The 20,602-nt window shown below is 40.5% G+C and overlaps 1 protein-coding gene and 1 pseudogene across 2 annotated transcripts in view; one reads left to right on the top strand and one right to left on the bottom strand.

Annotated features, from left to right (window-relative positions):
- Window positions 1-20,602, bottom strand: part of TMOD3 (tropomodulin 3) — a 78,903-nt gene that overhangs the window by 25,296 nt on the left and 33,005 nt on the right. For both annotated transcript variants that reach the window (XM_017886166.1, XM_017886167.1), the window contains 2 exons: window positions 19,272-19,471; window positions 12,972-13,128 (listed from right to left, as the gene is read on the bottom strand). In XM_017886166.1, coding sequence (XP_017741655.1) covers window positions 12,972-13,128; window positions 19,272-19,397 — 283 coding nt within the window. In that variant the 5' untranslated portion in view covers window positions 19,398-19,471. The remainder of the gene's footprint in view (window positions 1-12,971; window positions 13,129-19,271; window positions 19,472-20,602) is intronic.
- The window catches only part of LOC108538114 (U3 small nucleolar RNA-associated protein 6 homolog pseudogene), a 3,838-nt pseudogene continuing 3,016 nt past the window's right edge, over window positions 19,781-20,602 (top strand).

Below are 20,602 nucleotides of genomic sequence, written 5' to 3'. Positions count from 1 at the left end.
AGACATTTAGATCAACAGAATATAACCAAAAATCCAGAAATAAACCCTTATACTTATGGTTGATTTTCTACAGGAATACCAAAACAATTCAATGGAGAAAGAACAGTGTCTCAACAAATGGTACTAAGACAACTGCACAGTCACATGCAGTTTTTTGTTTTTGGTTTTTTTCTTTTGAGACAGCCTCTCATTTGGTCACCCAGGTTGGAGCGCAGTGGTGCAATCTCAGTCCAATGTAACCTCCGCCTCCTGGATTCGAGCAATTCTCATACCTCAGCCTCCCAAGTAGCTGGGACTACTAGCAGACAGTGTTTTGCCATGTTGGTCAGGCAGGTCTTAAACTCCTGACCTCAAATGATCCACCTGCCTTGGTCTCCCAAAGTGCTGAGATTACAGATGTGAGTCACCACTCTTAGCCCTCATATGCAAAGTTGAATCCTTACCTCACACCATACTCAAAATAGATTATAAACCTAAATGAGCCGGACATGGTGGCTCACGCCTATAATCCCAGCACTTTGGGAGGCAGAGGCGGGCAGATCACCTGAGGTTAGGAGATCGAGTCCAGCGTGGCCAACAAGGTGACACCCCGCCTCTACTAAAAATACAAAAACTAGCCAGGTGTGGTAGCACACGCCTGTAATCCCAGCTACTCGGGAGGCTGAGGCAGGAGAATCGCCTGAACTTGGGAGGTGGAGGTTGCAGTGAGCCGAGATCGCGCCATTCTACTCCAGCCTGGGCGACAGAGCAAGACTCCGACTCAAAATAAATAAGTAAAATAAAAACAAAAACCTAAATGTAAGGGCTAAACTATAAAACTCTTAAGAAAAAACATAAGATTATATCTCCCTGGGAGGCCGAGGCAGGCGGATCACCTAAGGTCAGGAGTTGAAGACCAGACTGACCAACATGGAGAAACTCCATCTCTACTAGAAATACAAAAGAATTAGCTGGGCATGGTGGTGTGTGCCTGTAATCCTAGCTACTCGGGAGGCTGAGGCAGGAGAATCGCTTGAACCTGGGGAGCGGAGGTTGCGGTGAGCAAAGATGGTGTCACTGCACTCCAGCCTGGGCAACAAGAGCGAAACTCTGTTTCAAAAAAAAAAAAAAAAAATTGTATCTCCATGACCTTGAGTTAGGCAATGGTTTTTAGATATGACACTCAAAGTATAAGTAACAAAAGAAACATAGATAAATTGTACTACATCAAAATTAAAAACTTTTATGGGGCAAATTATACCATCAAGAAAGTGAAAAGACAATCTGCTGAATAGGAGAAACATTTTTTGAACCATATATCTGGCAAGAAATTTTTATCCAGAATATATAAGGAACGCTTCCCAATCAACAATAAAAGGACAACCCAGTTGAAAAGTAAGCGAGGATTTGAAGAGACATTTCTACAAAGAATATGTACAGCTGGGCATGGTGGTGCACATTTGTAATCTCAGCTACTCGGTCGGTTGAGGTAGGAGGGTTGTTTGAGCCCAGAAGTTCGAGTCCAGCCTAGGATGCATAGCAAGACCCCATTTCCAAAAAGCAAACAAGACCCCATTTCCAAAAAGCAAACAAATATACAGTAGTCTAACAGTACATGAAAAAAATACTCAGTATCATTAGTTATTAGGGAAATGCAAATCAAAACCACAATGTGATATTACTTCACACCCACTAAGATGGCTATAATAAAACAGACAACAAGTGTTGAAGCATGTGGAGAAATTTCAGCCCTGGTACATTACTGGTGAGAAGGTAAAATACTGCAGCCACTTTGGAAAACAGTTTGGCAGCTTCTCAATTTGTTAAAAAATAGTTACCTTATGATCCAACAATTCTATTCCTAGGCACATATCCAAGAAAAATAAAATCATATGTCTATACAACAACTTGTATAAAAATATTCCTAGCAGCATATTCACAATAGCTAAAAAGTGGCAACAACCTGTATATCCATTAACTGAGAAACAGATAAACAAAATGTGGTATCCATACAATAAAATAATACTCAGCCATAAAAAAGAATGAAGTATTGACACACACTGTAACAAGATGAAACTCCAAAACCTTATGCTAAGTGGAAGAAGCCACAAATACATATTGTATGATTTTGTTTATAGCTGGGCGCAGTGGCTCACGCCTGTAATCCCAGCACTTTGGGAGGCAGAGGCAGGCAGATCACGAGGTCAGGAGATCGAGACCATGTTGGTTAACATGGTGAAAACCTGTCCCTACTAAATATACGGGCGCCTGTAGTCCCAGCTACTCGGGAGGCTGAGGCAGGAGAATGGCGTGACCTCGGGAGGTGGAGTTGCAGTGAGTTGAGATCGCGCCACTGCACTCCAGCCTGGGCGACAGAGCGAGACTCTGTCTCAAAAAAATAAATAAATAAAAATAAACTGATTAGATCAGATTTAAAAACTCTCGGATAAGTATGAAACGATACATTCCCCACCCCCAAGTTAAACAAAACAAAAATAAGGCTGACCCTTGGTCGCTAAGAGTGTTAAAACAGTTTAGTATTGTTTCTGCAACTACAAAACAGTAGCTAAGGAAATGAAAGACATTGAGATAAGAATTCATATAATAGTAATTTAAATGTATGGCATTTATCCAAACCCATGTTTGTGCCAAGAAAAAAAAAAAAAAAGAAATATCCTGTGCCAAGATCCTTGTTATTGTCACAAAATCAGTGAGATATACTGTGATCCATGTTAGCAATTCCATTGCCAGGACCTTTCTTTACTAGTCCTCATCTCTTTTGCAGGATAGCAAGTTACAGCTGCAACAAATGTTAAGAATTATCTTAGTCATAGCTCCCACCCTTGTTGAGTATATAAAAAATATAGTAACAAGAAACAGAGATGGCTCTTGGTTACTTCATTCCTACAGAGTTGAAAGGCCCTAGCTAACTTTACTGTTTGTTTATAAACTGCCTTGTTCCAGAAAAGATTGAAGGACCCTATGCCACTATAATCTCCAAGAGGCTTTGCGATACATTGTTTGACAAGCAGCACACAAACCTCAAACCAATCAAACTAAAGGATTAGGGGACAGAGCCTAGAAAGACGTTTTTGTTTTGATACAGTGACACACACCACACCTGCTTGATGCTGCAATATGGTCACCAATAAATGCTTAGTCAACAAATGTTTAGTGAGTGAGTTTGTGTATACTAGACAATGAACTAGAAAAACACCATAAGGAAAACAAAACAAGAGATCCTTCACTTTGGGGAGCTAATATTCTAAAAGGGAAAGAGAATAGCAACTGAATCCTAATCTGGAGGATCTTATGTAAAGAGGGGGTAATAAGGACAGAATTTACCCACATGCCTGAAACAACTAAAATGGACAAAATATATGAAACAAGTTTTATACACACACACAAACACACACACATACACACACATATTTTTAAAGAGATGGGTCTTGTTATGTCGGCCAGGTTGGTCTTGAACTCTTTGGCCTCAAGCAATCCTCCTGCCTCAGCCTCCCAAAGGGCTAGGATTACAGGCATGAGGCACCATACCTGGCCAGAAACAACAGTTTTCAAGACACTGGCCATCAGGCAACAAAGGACAGTGATCCCTATGAAACGGGGAAAAAAGAGATGAGCCCTATGATTACCTAGCTTATTGCCTGGAGAAAGGTTCCAGGCTGCAGATCAGGGAGCAGAAATTCAGGAAGAGCCTGGTGAACTCTGAGCTGAGGAGACACAGCTGAGGTCCAGAAAAACCAAGGCAGCCAGTGTTTGAAGGATAGGGAAACAGAGAGGAGGGAGCTGCACACAGAAGGAGCCCAGGAGTTGTGCAGAGGGTTGCACTGAGTGTTCAGCAGAGCACCAATTGGTACGTGTAAGTGAGGAGCTACCTTGAGCCAAGGGAAAAAAAAAAACAACATCTGAAAGCTTAGAGGTAATAATGCCCATGTTCATGCAGAGCTGGGAATAGAACCTGTTCCTACCAGCCAGACTGGAAAAACTGACAATTCACAAGGCTCATAATTGGGTAGGGAACTCAGAAGGGTCTTGCCTCAGTATTGGGGAAATAATTAGCCCTAGACTGAACACTGCTCTAGTCTCACCCAACAAATCTTAAAAGCGAGACTCTAAGGAATCAAACTGTTTCCAAGTAACTTAATTGCATTCCAGAATGAAACTCAAGAATATTTAGAGGGATATCAATACATCCAGCACCGGAAAGTTAATATGTTTGATACCCAACAAACAATTACAAACATGCAAAGAAACAGGAAAATCTGATCCAGAAGGAGAAGAAAAAAAATCGGTCTATCAAAATTGACTTAATGATAGATGATAAAATTGGCAAGTTAAGGACATTAAAAGTTACTATAATTACATCACACATGTTCAAAAAGTGAAGTAGAGGCATGAAAGATTTTTTTTTTTTTGGAGACAGAGTCTCACTCTTTTGCCCAGGGTGGAGTGCAGTGGCATGAGCATGGATCACTGCAGCACTAAACTCCTGGGCTCAAGCCATCCTCCCACCTCAGCCTCCAGAGTAACTGGAACTACAGGCACACACCACCACATCCAGCTAATTTATTTTCATTTTTAGAAGAGACAAGGTTTCACTGTGTTGCCCAAGCTGGTCTGGAATTCCTGACCTCAAGTGATCCTCCTGCAGTGCTGGAATTACAGGTGTGAGCCATCATGCCTGGCCGGAAGATTTTTTTTTTTTTTAAAGTGCTGGGTGCAGTGTCTCACACCTGTAATCCCAGCTACTCAGGAGGCTGAGGTGGGTGGGAGGATTGTGTGAGGCCAAGGATTATTTGAGAACAACATAGCAAGACCCGCCTCTAAAACGAATTTCAAAAATTAGCCAGGTATGGTAGCACACGCCTGTAGTCCCAACTACTTAGGAGGGTGAGACAGGAGGATTGCTTGAACCCAAGAGCGTGAGGCTGCAGTGAGCTGTGATCACGCCACTGCACTCCAGGCTGGAGTACAAACAACAACAACAACAATAACAACAACAAAGAACAGATAGGACAAATAGAAAAGATATACCATGCCACACCTAATCAAAAGAAAGAAAGATAGGCTCTATTAACATCAGGCAAAGTAGGTTTTCTAGCAAAGAATATTACTAGAGACAAAGGTCATTTCATAATAACAAAAAGGACAATTCATCAAGGGGACATAACAATCCTAAAAACAAGTAGCAACAAAGCCTCATAGTACAAGATTCTGAAACAATCAAAAGCAGTACTTTAGGCCGGGCATGGTGGCTCACATATGTAATCCCAGCACTTTGGGAGGCTGAGGTGGACAGATCACGAGGTCAGGAGACCGAGACCATCCTGGCTAACATGGTGAAACCTTGTCTCTTCTAAAAATAGAAAAAAAATTAGCCGGGCGTGGTGGTGAGCGCCTGTAGTCCTAGCTACTCAGGAGGCTGAGGCATGTTGTGAGAATGTTGTGAACCTGGGAGGTGGAGCTTGCAGTGAGCCAAGACCGTGCCACTGCACTCCAGCCTGGGCAAGACTCTGCCTCAAAATAAATAAATAAATAAATAAATAAATAAATAAATAAATAAATAAATAAATAAATAAAAGCAGTACTTTATGGTATGTAAATCATATGGAGAAATACTGGAGGAAAGGAACTATCCAGAGTGGGTGTAGTTATCCAGGAAAGGTTCCCCATAAAACCGGGTGTTAACATGAGTAACAAGCCATCCATGTGGCTAACTCCTTACCCTAAAGGAGTTAACAGTGAATCATTCAAATGACATTGCATGACCAGTCTGAAAAGGAGATGCCAGCATCTGCATGACTAATGTAAATAGCCCATTTCAAATATCAGCTTCAGTGCCTGGGAAGACCACTTTTCAGACGTCTACAAGGGACGTTTAGGATTCATAAAATATGATTACAAAAATAAGAGCCAGTTTTTATCTTTGGACTTAGCGGAAACCAATTGCCCAGTGGTGGTTATGTAATCCTGTAGATGTAGGCAGGTTTGTAACCATGATCTTTCTGGTTTACTGAGGGATCAGGTCTGTCTTTCTTCCAAAGAAATCACATATTCAGAAAGGTGAGAAAGAGTAGGTTTTCTGGAAAGCTAACATAACTGTGAATAAATAACTTGAACAGTATATGGGAAGTCCTTAGTTTAAGGCAACTGGGTGAAATTTACCTTTAGAAAAGCAGGGAGGGGCATGTGGAATTCTTGGGAAAGAACACAAGGGCGTTCCATTCTCAGGACAGGAAAAGAGAAAACCACCACCAAAAAGCATAAATGGCTGTACCCCAAGGCCCAGCAGGAAGAAAAGGAGTGTGGTGCAAGGAAGGGAGGAGACCATACCGGGTGAGTCAGCAGCTCAAAGAGAATCAGAATGCACATCTCTGTATGGGATATAAGGTGCAGCCATGGCTCTGGTCCGTCCGTGAAGTATCACAGGGGAAAGAAAAATCTTAGTCTAGGTAAGGGCGGAGCATGATACCAGCAACAGAGAGGAGGAGTCCCCAGCAAAACAAAACAAAATGACAGGTAGTAAAAAATACTGAAGACTGGGACACAGTATTTCTCCAAGTGATAAATTCATGGCAAGGTTCTATGCCTCATCTATCTTTGAGACAGAATACACATGCTACGTAAAAATATCATGGGAACTAATAATCAGCACTGAGAATTTTCACCATTCTCTGAACGAGAACGAGCTGGATGAACACTCTCTTTCACCCTTGTGCTGGCCTATGTCTCAGTTATATATTTTGCAAAATTTTAAGGAGGAAGAGGTAAAAAGCTACATGTACCTTTCCAACATTTTAACATGATATCTTTAAGCAAAAGGAACATATATTGAAAATATGGACCAGGACGCAGTAGCTCACACCTGTAATCCCAGCAATTTGGGGGCTGAGGCAGATGGAAGTGCTTGAGCCCAAGAGTTTGAGACCAGCCTGGGCAACATGGCGAAACCCTGTCTCTATTTTTTTTATTTAAAAAAAAAGAAAAAAGAAAATACGTTATTAATTTTGTTAATTTTTTTTTTTTTTTGAGATGGAGTTTCACTTTTGTCACCCAGGCTGGAGTATAGTGGTACGATCTTAGCTCACTGCAACCTCTGCCTCCTGGGTTCAAGCGATTCTCTTGCCTCAGCCTCCCAAGTAGCTGGGATTACAGGCACACGCCACCATGCCCAGCTAATTTTTGTATTTTTAGTAGGGACAGGGTTTCCCCATGTTGGCCAGGCTGGTCTTGAACTCTTGACCTCAGATGATCCACCTGCCTTGGCCTCCCGAAGTGCTGGGATTACAGGCATTAGTCACCACACCCAGCTGTTTTAACTTTTTTTAACAGACAATAAGAAGAGGTAGATTGTTTTAATCTTCTTAAACATTCAGTTTCTCAACATTTTGAACATAGTAGACTCATAAGAAAGACATTTCCATTCATCTTTGTCAAGATTATTTGATATGATACCATTCCTACCGAGCTTACTAGATTTAGGTGAATTTAACATGTGTATATTGTGGGTTCTATGGTAAATAATGCACTTAAAACAATCCGTAACACACTTTTGTCAGCTTACCTTTACCAGCTAATGTATTTTTGCTGTTAATAAAACTATAGTATTAAACGTAAAACATTCACCAGTATAGGACAAAATATTCCCCCAAATGCATGTAAGACATAAGGCCTTGAGCTTCACTTAATTAGGATTACTTTCTTCTTCTTATATATTGACATATGCTTTCAATTCTGTAAAACATATAAACAATCATTTCACAAATCATGAGGTGAAATTATTAATGGATTTACATGTAATAACTCTTAAGTATCCTTAGTCTATCAGGCTTCTAAAAAACATTTTTTAGCAATCTAGAAAATAAAATTTGGCATGAATATATACGTTTTATTGGTCAAAAGGAAAACCCTACCATGTGCAAGTTTTAGTTTTATAAGGATTCCCTCTTGTCCTGGCCAGTTATGTCTAATTTTGGCTCCAGAAACAGAGTGTGCCTTTAAGTGAAAAAATAACAAGTATAATTAATTGTGAGTCTCAGAATATGAGAAAATAGTCTAATGACTAGGTAAGTAATCCTTTTAGTGGTTCCCAAGTTTTTGCTTTTAAAAAAATTAAGCAGTCGGCCAGGTGCAGTGGCTCACGTCTGCAATCCCAGCACTTTGGGAGGCTAAGGCAGCAGATCGCCTGAGGTCAGGAGTTCGAGACCAACCTGACCGACATGGTGAAACTCCGTCTCTACTAAAAATATAAAAATTAGCCAGGCGTGGTGGCAGGCCACCGCACTCCAGCCTCGGTGACAGAGTGAGATTCCATCTCCAAAAAAAAATTAAGCAGTCATCTGATAGACACTTTAAAATAATTAATTTATGATTTGGGCATATAATTGTGATTTTGGCATATAATTTGGAAAGAGTTCAAGGAACTGAATGACACTGCTATAACATTCCCTGGTCAGAAGGCTAATATTGCCATTAGGTACTGTACCCTGAGGCCAGTCATGTCTGAATGAAAAAATCATTTAGAGAACAAGAGAACATCTTATGGATTCTTACTAATCTAAATGTACTAAGAAAGTAAAATGCCTTTGTTTCTCAATAGAGGTAGGTTTGCAAACTTTTATGAAGAACGAGGAAAACCTCTATTGTTGGGGAAAGCATCCTCAATCTGAAAGTCTATCTCCACTAAAATAAGCTATTAAGTAAAAAATCTGAGACTCAACCCAGGTGTTCAGGGCAGAGTCATAGGAGAGGCATCTTTAAAAAACAAGCTTCTGGATTTTTGGAGCTACAGGGGAGATTAACATTTAGCTTGATGGGAAGTATTCTAATAAGACACAGATGAATTACTCTGAGGACCTTCTGGAATGTTATCAGGATCTTGGAGATGAGATGAAGAGAAAGGATGGCATATTCGTGACTAAGGAAAACTAAGGCTAACTGCTTTAAAGATGAGAGTCTAGGGTGGATTTCAGAACACTAGAGGTGGCTTTTTGCTATATTTCAAAGCAGAGCTTTACAGCCAAAGTTGCTTGATTATTGAAGAGGAATCTGCCCTCCTTCAGGTCCATGGTACTGTGACGTGGCTTATAAGGCTTGATTGTACCACATCTGATAGTATGTGTTTCCATCAGATAGATTAATGAAACTCACAAATTCACCCCATGGTTGTTCTAGACCACTTCTCCATGACAGAGAATGAAAATCTCGTTTGGTAATCATCTCCCATATGATTTTTTTACAGTGATTTCAGTGTACCCATTAACAAATTTGGTCCTCAGCTGGGTGTGGTGGCATGTGCCTGTAGTCCTAGCTACTCGAGAGGCTAAGATGGAAGGACTGCTTGAGCCCAGGAGTCCCAAGTTGCAGTGCCACTACATTATAGCCTGGGCAACAAGAGAGAGAGTCCTGATCTCTAAAAACCAAACCAAAACAAATTTGGTCCTCACAAAAACTGTATGACATAGGCATGCCAGATGCCCGGAATGTATGTTTTCAACAATAAAAAGTTCAAAACAAGCAGAAGTAATCATTTTATTAGACACTATGTTGGTTATTACCTTTCAGAAGAAAAAAGGGAAAAGTGACTGGGAAGGAGCATGATAGGGCCTTCAGTGGGTGCTGATGTTATCTTTTTTTTTTTTTTGAGACAGGGTCTCGGCTCTGTTGTCCAGGCTGGAGAGCAGTAGAGTGATCTTGGCTCACTGCAACCTCTGCCTCTGGGGTTCAAGCGGTTCCCCTACCTCAGTCTCCCGAGTAGCTGGGATTACAGGCATGTGCCACCACGTTCGGCTATTTTGTATTTTTAGTAGAGATGGGGTTTTACCATGTTGGCCAGGCTGGTCTCGAGCTCCTGACCTCAAGAGATCCGCCCACCTCGGCCTCCCAAAGTGCTGGGATTACAGGCGTGAGCCACCGCATCTGGCTGCTGATGTTATCTTTACCTGAGTGGTAATTACATGGTGTGTTTATTTTATAATTCACTGAGCTACATACATAATGCACATACCTCTGTGCATTTTCTCTAAGTAATAAAAAGTTCATTATTTAAAAAAAGATATCATTTTAATCACTGCATCAGAACCACCCATAAACAGTATTTAATAGACATATGTAGCTAAAAGATGCAGTAAAAATACTGAATGTACTATAAAGAGAAACCACTGATTGTGAATGTAAAATTACTTGTTCAACTACTTCCATTTATTCTTACCTATCTAAAACCTAAAGTAAGAAGTAAAAATTTTAAAAGATACATAGGAGGACAAAGATATTCTACAATAGTTAAGGATACAGCACTTTTTCCTAATGTCACCCATATTCCTCACCTCTATCCCCTTTTCCCCCTGTTGTATTTTCTTATTTTCCATAATTCTTCTCTACTTTCTTTCCTATTTCCTCTAATCCTCCAAGGTTTTTTCCTAGGTAACTGGAGATTATGAAACAAGGGCATATTAGGAAGCTTCCTGGGTTAGCCTGGGACAAATGCAACTTTCTTTCAGGTCTCTTATTTTTTCTCCTTGTCCTCAAATTCCATAGTTTTTTTCTGACATCTCTTTTTCTCACATCTCTCCCTTTGTTTCTACCTCCATTCCTTTCCACATTATACCCCCAGAGTCCACCTAAAACACACAGAGTAATAGAAGGTGATCAACCAGTATTTTTTCTCATAAAATTATGTTCTCCAATTTAAGCAGGATTAAAGCCATAAACACTGACATCTGTATGGCTGTACAGAGAAAATATAACCAGTAGTTTTCTTGGACAAATAAAAAGGAAGAGATGCCTCTGCCTGTCTTTATGATTCTCCACATTTCAAAACTCTGCATTGGTTTTGAACTCTTTTTCTGGCCCCAAACACCTGAGGGACAGGACATTCCCACCTGTAACACTGGTGTGATGGTTAGTTTTATGTGTCAATTTCACTGGGTTGTGGTGCCCAGATATTTTCTCAAACATTCTTCTAAAAGTTTTCATGAAGGTTTTTTTTGTTTGTTTGTTTTTGTTGTTTTGGATGAGATTAAAATTTAAATCAGTGGACTCTAAGTAAAGCCAATTAACCTCCATAATGTGGCTGGGCCTCATTTAATCAGTTGATGGCCTTAAAGAACAAAGATTCATCTCCCCAAAGTAAGAAGAAATTCTGCCACTAGATTGCCTTTTGACAAGAACAGTAAATCTTCCCTGGGTCTCCAGCCTGCTAGATTTTGAATTTTAAAAGCCTTCTTAAAATAAACTTTTCTCTCCCCTCACATCCCATTGGTTCTGTCTGTCTGGAGAACCCTAACTCAAGTAACAAAGATAGTGATCCTTAACAAGAGATGAAGGGGAGGAGGACTCTAAAGAAAAAGCACAGGGGCTGAGGTGATGGATAATTTTGGAAAAGTCAGGTGCTGAGTTTACGGCTTATCTACTATTACCATTCACTAGCCTTCCTCTACTATAGAAGCTGGAGCGCTAAAATGAACTTTCTTGCTTCCCTTGCAGCTAAGGGGTAGCCATGTGACACAGTTCCGGCCAAAATTATTGAGAAGGGCCTCTTTCTCAAATAAAAAGCCCAAGTACCATTCTTCCTGCCCAGACTATAAAGAATTCAGACATAAAAATGGTGCCTGCAAGAGCTGATATTCAGCTCTGCTACTGCTGTCACCATTCCCCAGTATTCTATACACAATATTCCAAATAAGAGTGAACGTAGAATTTGCATTTTTAGGCCTACCTGTTTGGAAAGCTGAAAAACTTATCCTGTTTCATTTAAGTATATATATAGAACTTTTAAAAACACAGCTGTGGCCAGGAGTAGTGGCTCATGCCTATAATCCCAGCACTTTAGGAGGCGAAGGTGGGTGGATTACTTGAGGTCAGGAGTTCAAGACCAGCCTGGCCAACATGGTGAAACCCCATGTCTACTAAAAATACAAAAATTAGCCAGACGTGGTGGCGCACACCTGTAATCCCAGCTACTCAGGAGGCTGAGGCGGGAGAATCGCTTGAACCTGGGAGGCAGAGGTTGCAGTGAGGTGAGATGGCGCCACTGCACTTCAGCCTGGGTGACAGAGCAAGACTTCGTCTCAAAAAATAAAAAAATTTTAAAAAGCCACAGCTGTGCTTAAGCTCCACTGAGGATACAGAAGCACAAACACTTAAATGAGGGAGACTTGGACTAGAAAAATTTCCTAAGAGTACTGATTATGAAGCATTAGCAATCATAACCATGAATTAATAAGGATGGCTATACAACAGCTTTTAAAAAGGGTCCTTTGAAAACATGGCATGAATTGGGCCGGGCGCGGTGGCTCAAGCCTGTAATCCCAGCACTTTGGGAGGCCGAGACGGGCGGATCATGAGGTCAGGAGATCGAGACCATCCTGGCTAACACAGTGAAACCCCGTCTCTACTAAAAAATACAAAAAACTAGCCGGGTGAGTTGGCGGGCACCTGTAGTCCCAGCTACTTGGGAGGCTGAGGCAGGAGAATGGCGTAAACCCGGGAGGCGGAGCTTGCAGTGAGCTGAGATCCCGCCACTGCACTCCAGCCCGGGCGACAGAGTGAGACTCCGCCTCAAAAAAAAAAAAAAAAAAAAAAAAAAAAAAAAAAAACATGGCATGAATTGTTTTATAGCATTCCACTTTAAAGAATGCAGTTAGAACAGATGCCTTAACATCATTTGTACTCTGTAATCTACCACTGGATTTAAAAGTTCCCTTCAATACACTTTTAGATCTGTTACAGTAGAGAATTAAAGAATGTTATACAAAATCATTGTGTAATAAAACTTCACTAACATCATTAAGAAGAAACTTATTGGCCAAGTTGATGAAAAATGTAAATAAAGTGTCTAAACTAATAAATGTTTAAGTCAACAGTATCATATATTTAAGGCTACCAATGATGTACCTCTAAAATATGATTTTCTCCATACCCACCCATAAAAGAAAATCAAGTGTTACCACATAATTACTTCAAAATTCTGGGCTTACCTTTTTTTTCTCCAGTGTAGGGCACATAGTCTTCCCTGTCTTTATGCTCCAATGCTTCCTTCTCCAGATATGAAAGGAGATGCTCTCTATCAAATGGCCCTGTGGCAGACTTTGATGTCTGGTTCTTCTGCCGGAACCCTGCAGGCAGAAGGGCATTCTGCCAGAGAGAATGAATCAGCCAGTATGACCAATAAGAATGCTAATGCTATATGCTTCCGAAGATTACCCATATAAAAAGGAATTACAGACTGGAATGTGATACAGGCACTAAACACTTCATTGCAGGATTTTAGGACAGCAATGTACAACTGCTCCAAACATGAAACTTCTTTTTTATTAGGCAGAATTCACTTACATTATTATTAAAATAGGCACATACATTAGTACAGTTTCTTTTCTTTTTGGAGACAGAGTCTCCTTCTATCCCCAAAGCTGGGGTGCAGTGGCACAATCTTAGCTCACTGCAACCTCCGCCTCCTGGGTTCAAGCCATTCTTATGTCTCAGACTCCCAAGTAGCTGGGATTATAGGTGCCTGCCACCACACCTGGCTAATTTTTGCATTTTTGGTAGAGACAGGGTTTTGCCATGTTGGCCCAGGCTATTCTACAACTCCTGACCTCAGATGATCTGCCCTCCTCAGCCTCCCGAAGTATTGGGATTACAGGCATGAGCCACCGCGCCTGGCATATGTTTTCTAATAGAACATTTTCTTCAGAGAGGATTCTACTAGCAGGAAACAATCTTTAGTTTTTAAGTGTTCTGGGATACTAATAAAAAAGTTTTATTAACCACATAGCGCATCTTCTCACTTACATAAGTGGGAACTAAATGATGAGAACACACAGACATACAGAGCACACACATTGGAACATAAGGAGGGAGGGTGGGAGGAGGTAGAGGATCAGGAAAAATAACTAACAGGTATTAGGCTTAATACCTGGGTGATGAAATAATCTGTACAACAAAACCCCATGACACAAGTTTACCTACGTAACGAACCTGCACATGTATCCCTGAACTTAAAATAAAAGTTTTTTAAAAAAGTTTTATTACTGCTTAATAATTGCTCAGTGTATATATATGTACAGAGAATAATTCTATTACAAAAGAGTGTTAAATGACTCTGTACATGATATTCCTTCATGATTTCCATTTCATTGTACAGACTTTTTCATGATTAAAACATATATACCACACAGTAGAATATCAGATTGTTTACTTCAGTTTAAACACAATGTGAGATGTTCCACTTGTGTGTGTATGCATACATATATACATGAGCACTAGGATGTACTTGCAACAATCACTATCATTGTTTCACATGCCCCAAGGGACCCCTGAAATACTCATAGCAAGAGCTATGTTCCTAGGTTTCCACATGGGTAAAGCTTTTGAGTGCATGGACTGACTTAGAGTTGAGGGAGGTGGAGTAGAAGGTGATGGATTAAAGTCTTCTCCTGTAGTCCCTTAATTTTCACTAAGCCCAGTAAACACAAGGGCTGACTAGACAAAGTGAGCAACGTCCTTTTGCTTGTCAAAAGCCAAAGAGGTGATACTGCCTTGTCTCCTATTTCTGGGTATATCTTTGCTTTGAAAATGGGAGGCAGCCTGAGAAATCACACAAAAGGGCCAGCCCTCTTTTGCAAAACCTCCCAATTGAATTTCGTGGGTGGTATAAGATAACTTTTCATTATAAAGGGTAATCTTATAAGGGTAATGTTAATAGAAAATATTCAATTTGTAACTAGGAAATACAGCACTTCAACTGTGGTCATTTGTTGAGATACATAATAATTTTCATAAAATTCACCTGTGTTACCCTTTATGTAATGGTACCTACTACACAGAAAGCTGAACTATAAAGATGAAACACACAGGAGGTCCATTCCTAACTCTGTACCAAGTATGTTTCTGTAATATAAAATTGTTTATGGAACCATAAAAAAGAAACATAAGATTTCTACCTTTAGACTTAGAAATCAAGAGAGGAACTACACGTGAAGAATCCATTTCCAATCGACCTGCAAGCCCTACTCATTTTTACTTCCTGAAGAACTCATTTATCTTTTTCCCATCTCCAACATTATTACTTTGGTCCAAACTATGATCCAAGATTGCTGAGACTGTTACATTAGCTTCCCAACTGTATCAGTTGCCTGATATTTTTTATCCTTCACCACCAGCCCCTCAGTCTGTCACCCTAGCCTCATCTCATACATCTTCTCCATTCCAGTCACACTGAACTTTTTTTTCTCTCTTGTACTTGCCACATACTTCCTTCTACCACCAGGCCTCTATGTGTGTGGTCTCCCTTCCCTGGAATGCTCTGCCTATCCCTTTTTGCAACTCATTTTTCAGATTGTAGCTCCATTCCCCCAGGGAAGCTTTTCTTAACCTCTCATCACAAGCTCTTACAGTGTATAGCATTTACCATTCTTTTAATATGGTATGATTATTTGATTAATGTCAAACTGCTCCTATTCCTACCAGCCTGTGTCATGAGGGCAAAGACCACATTTGTTTTGCTCATTCTTGTATTCCTAAGCCTGGCATAGCACCTGAAATCTACAAGTTGTCTCCAAATATTTACTGAATAAAGTAAATGGTAGAATGCTTTTAAAGATTCTCATTAAGGCAAATTAATAAAAAGTAACTTTACTTCTCCATCAATAATGCATAGATGTATATATTGCTATTTCATGGTGGTGGTAATGGAAGCTGCACTACTCTACCTGCCTGCTCAAGCCCATGTGACACACACAGTCTTAAATATGATAGCTGAAATCCTGGCTCCTTAGAAAGCCTTTTTTTTTTCTTTCTTTTTTTTGGAAGGGAGACAGGGTCTTGCTCTATTGCACAGGCTGGAGTGCAGTGATGTGATCATAGCTTGCTGCAACCTTGAACTCCTGGGCTCAAGCAATCTTCCTGCCTAGGCCTCTAGAGTAACTGGAACTACAGGTGTGTACCACCATGCCCCCAGCTAATTTTTAAAATTTTTTGTAGAGGCAAGGTCTTGCTATGTTGTCCAGGATGGTCTGGAACTCCTGCTCTTAAGCAAATCTCCCTTCTAGGATTACAGGTATGAGCCACTATACCCGGCCAAAAACAGTCTAACCACAAACTAAATGACAGCTAGCTGGTTTTAGAGGCTATAAACCCATGAACCAAGCTTCATTAGAAATATACTCTAATCAAGTAAGCTAATAGATCATAATTACTTTTCAGATAAAAATTTTCTTCAATATGATTGTCACTAAAAATGACATGTTTCTCTCTTGCAGTGCAATTTTGCTGTAAAATATATTCCCAGCCTTGGGGGGTGGGGCAGGGGAAAGCTTTTGCTAGGCTGGCTGTCTTCTGGAGATAGATTTTTTTTTTTTTTTTTTTTTTTTTTTTTTTTTTTTTGGCAAAATGCAGAGAGTTAGCAAACATGTACACTGAATACAGCAGAAGGACAGTAAAACAGTCCTCCAAAATATAAGGTACCACACACACCTTCAACCTACTTCCTGAGACTTTGCAAGTTACAGTGGTGTTTCTCTGGCTGAAGTAGCTGCTACTATCCTTGACCTCTTTTCTTACCTGGTTCTTTACCAGAACACTTTCCAAAAACGTCACCCAACAAACAGATGCTGTCAATAAACATCATTGTTCTCCTAGTCTCGACTAACAGTATTGCGGTTAGGGGAGTTGCGACTGGGGTTGGGGAGTTTGCAAAAGACATTTAGAGGCTAATCAAGCCTCCCCACACAAGAAGCAGGCCATGGATTTACAAATAAAAAATAAGCCATCAGATTTCAGACTGATACCATAGTGCATGAGTTGGGAGGAGACTCAGTGTGGTTTAACAGAAAGACTGCTAGACCACCAGGTATCAATGAGGCAGTGAGGGACCTAGTCCCAGCTCTTTCCCTAATTGTAATAACTGAGGTAATTTCTGTTTTCCATCTGTAAAACAAAGGGCATGAACTAGATCAATGTTTCTGAACCAGTAGTGTTTTTGTCCCCTAGAGGACATTTGGCAATGTCTGGAGACATTTTTGGTTGTCAGCTCAAGCGGAGGAGTATTAATCATGGTTTTCAGTCTGGGTAACATAACGAGACCTTGCCTCTAGAAAAAATTTTACAAAGAAATTAGCTGGGTATAGTGGTGCTTGCCTGTAGTCCTAGCGACATAGGAGGCTGAGGTGGGAGGATCGCTTGAGCCAGAAGTTCAAGGCTGCAGTGAGCTATCATTGCACCACTTCACTCTTGCCTGAGGAACAGAGTGACAACTGGGCCCTAAAAAAAGTCATGTTTTTTATTTTCTGAGTTTTATGATGCTTTCACATCTTGGGGCCCTGCTAATCCTGGAGACCACTCCTTCCAGGGCTAGCTAGAGAGCACTACTCCCTACCAGCCTCCCCTGGAGCACACCTTTCATATACAAACCAACCAATTCTCCTAACCACCTCTTTTTTATCTAACTCTCACTTACCAAGCCAGTATTTCCCCTCCCCCTAAATCACCCAGAGCCAGATACTGGACAACTAGAGATTAGTTACATAGCCCTGAGCCTGTTAAAATTATTCAAACTATCTAGTCCTAAACTTGTTAAAATCTGCCTATCCTGACTCACCCATTCATTCTCATTGAACCACAATAAAGGCTCTTGGCCATGCTTGTTCCTTGATCCTTTTGCCTCCTGACCAACCTGGGTGCTTCCCCATGTGCCTCTGTGTGGCACGGTGTGCCTCCTGCTCTTGGAACTGTAAGTAATAAACCCTTCTTTCAAGGCAGTAGTCTCAGTGTCTGTCATCCATTACCAAACCTGATTAAAACAACATCCTAGGAACATTTTAAAACAGGAGGAGTGTGCTACTGGCCAGGGATGTTGTTAAACATGCCTCCAATGCACAGGACAGCCCCCCTACAACAAATTATGCAACCTCAAAAGTAAATAGTGTCAAGATTGAGAAACCTGGACTAGGGACTAAAGTCTTATGCTTTTTCCAGTTTATTTATTTATTTATTTATTTATTTTTGAGATAGGCTTGCTCTGTCACCCAAGCTGGAGTGCAGTGGTGCAATTTCGGCTCACTGCAACCTCCACCTCTCTGGTTCAAGCAATTCTCATGCCTCCGCTTCCCAAGTAGCCTGGGATAGCCTGGGACTACATGCGTGCACCACCATGCCCAGCTAATTTTTGTATATTTAGCAGAGATGGGGTTCACTATGTTGGCCAGGCTGGTCTCGAACTCCTGGCCTCAAGTGATCCACCCACCTCAGCCTCCCAAAGTGCTGCGATTATAGGTGTGAGCACTCGTCCACTTTTTCCAGTTCTAAAACCATTTGATTCAAATAGGTCTAATAGATTGAACTGCCTACAGAAGATATTGCCGTGATGTGATAAAAACAGCATTGTTATCTGTTATCCTGAGTAATTCCCCTCCAATTAGGTGTACTGGGAACTTTTCCTTATAATAGTAATTATGGTTAAGGGATTTGATCTATGGTATAGACACATCATCCAGTAACAAGAACAATGTTATAAAATGAACTCCATCTCAGTCCTTAGAGGATACTTAAAATCAACGTCTTGGCATAAAGAAATGTGGTAAAGAAAAGAAGCCTAGCAAACAACCATTACCTTTAGGATCTTCAGGTTCTTACCTCATTGCCCATCCCCCAGCATATCAGGGAATAACAATTCAAGGGTCATGGCTGTCTATCTAAGCCTTGTGTAATTTATAAGACAAATAACATCCACCTTGCAAGTTAAAGCTTACATACAAATATTCAGGTCTGCTCCACAGTGGACTGCTGTATTGTCAAGAAGTTACTTAGATCTATTCTACTAATGACTGGAAACTTAATCGATTGGGTGAGCATCTTTCAGAAAGGGAACAATTAGATTTAGGGTCATGAAGAATCTTTTAGAGGCATTCTACACTGAAGCCACCTGGCATACAAACTCGGAAGAGACAGAGGTTGGCGTGTATCAAAAAGGTAATCATCTGCTGCATTGTACTAAAAATATCCCTGCCTGCACAGAGGAGAAAAATTTCTTAGAGGAGGAAAAAATTTCAGGAGATGTTTGAAAATAAGGATACTGGAGTAGTTTAGGACAGTCATGTTAGTAAACATATGGAGGCAGAAGTGGGGAACTGGAGAGGAAGCCAAAAGCAAATTGATTTGGATAAAGAGGAGGAGGGGGTAGAAGGTGCCAGAGAAAAGTCAATGAAAAAGCTCAAAGGCAGCTACTGAGTTTCAAAGAATTTGAAAAGTTATTTCATTTCTCTTCATCAGCTAGCACCTACCTCTGGGTCAAGATCATCCAGAACAGTTTCCAGTTGTTTCAGCTCTGTTTCTGACAGATTCCCAAGGAGCTCATCTTCATCAAGGTCTTTGTACTTTTCTAAGTCCTTACGGAATGGCAGTGCCATGATTTACAGTGTAGCAAGTCACTTAATTTTTGCTGTTCAATACAGTCAGAAGTGATCTCTACTTTTTCTTAAAGCTATGGAGAGAAGAAACAAACACATTTTAAATAGTAAGTCATCTCCACCTACTTAGATCTAATTCTTAGGTTAAGTGAAATGTAATTTCCATGTGTCATATATTCTTTGATCATATATCACATGCTATTCTTCTTTATGAATCATTCAATGTCCTTTGCCTTGTGTTGAGAAAAAAAAACAGGAAAAAAGAGGGAAAAGATAAAACAAAATTCAAATCCATTAAGGCAGTCACTTGACAGAATTTAGAATTTCTAATAATTAAATTTCAGGGGAAAGAAATTATGTGCCAAAATAAAAGTTTTCCATCAATGGCTTTCAAATTATTTTACCAGAGTACTTTGCTTCAGCACAATGTGTTTAAGGTACATTTGTTTTACTATATATTATTTAGGAGAACAATATGACTCAATATTAATATGGGGGGATATCAATACATTCCACATGACAGGAGTAGTCTCTTGCCACTAGAAAAAATTTTCTTTTGAAAAGATGTATTTGAAAATATTTTTCTGAGGTGTTTTTAAAGGAAAAAATATAGCATTCTGAAGATGTTTGAGTAAAATACTCAAAATCATGCTGGGATATGTCACCCACTGATTGACAAGGTTGGTCGGAGGGTCTGACTATGGGAAGGGACCATCATCATTTCCTTACTGTGTGATCTCTCCAGGACAGCTATGAGGTTAATCAACAAGCAGGTTAACAGAAGCTCTAGAGACACAGAAGTTGGCATTTATCAAAGAGCTAATCATCTGTTGATTCGGCAGGATTGTTCTATAGGAAAGGCGAAACCAAGGATTTCTGTATATTCCAGTCATATGTACGACTGTCTGTCTCATAAAATATACCTACTACTGGGCCAGATGCAGTGGCTCACATCTGTAATCCCAGAACGTTGGGAGGCTGGGGCAGGTGAATCCCTTGAGCTCAGGAGTTTAAGAGCAGCCTTGGCAACATGGCGAAAAATACGAAACATCAGCCAGGTGTGGTGGTATACACCTGTGGTCCCAGCTACTCAGGAGGCTGTGATGGGAGGATGGCTTCAGCCCAGGAGGCAGAGGTTGCAGTGAGCCAAGATCATGCCATTACACTCTAGCCTGGGTGACATAGCAAGACCTTGTCTCAAAAAA

This window comes from Rhinopithecus bieti, unplaced genomic scaffold, assembly GCF_001698545.2.
Source record: "Rhinopithecus bieti isolate Rb0 unplaced genomic scaffold, ASM169854v2 scaffold_14454, whole genome shotgun sequence".
NCBI classification, from domain to species: domain Eukaryota; kingdom Metazoa; phylum Chordata; class Mammalia; order Primates; family Cercopithecidae; genus Rhinopithecus; species Rhinopithecus bieti.
This window is presented reverse-complemented; position numbering and strand designations above follow the sequence as displayed.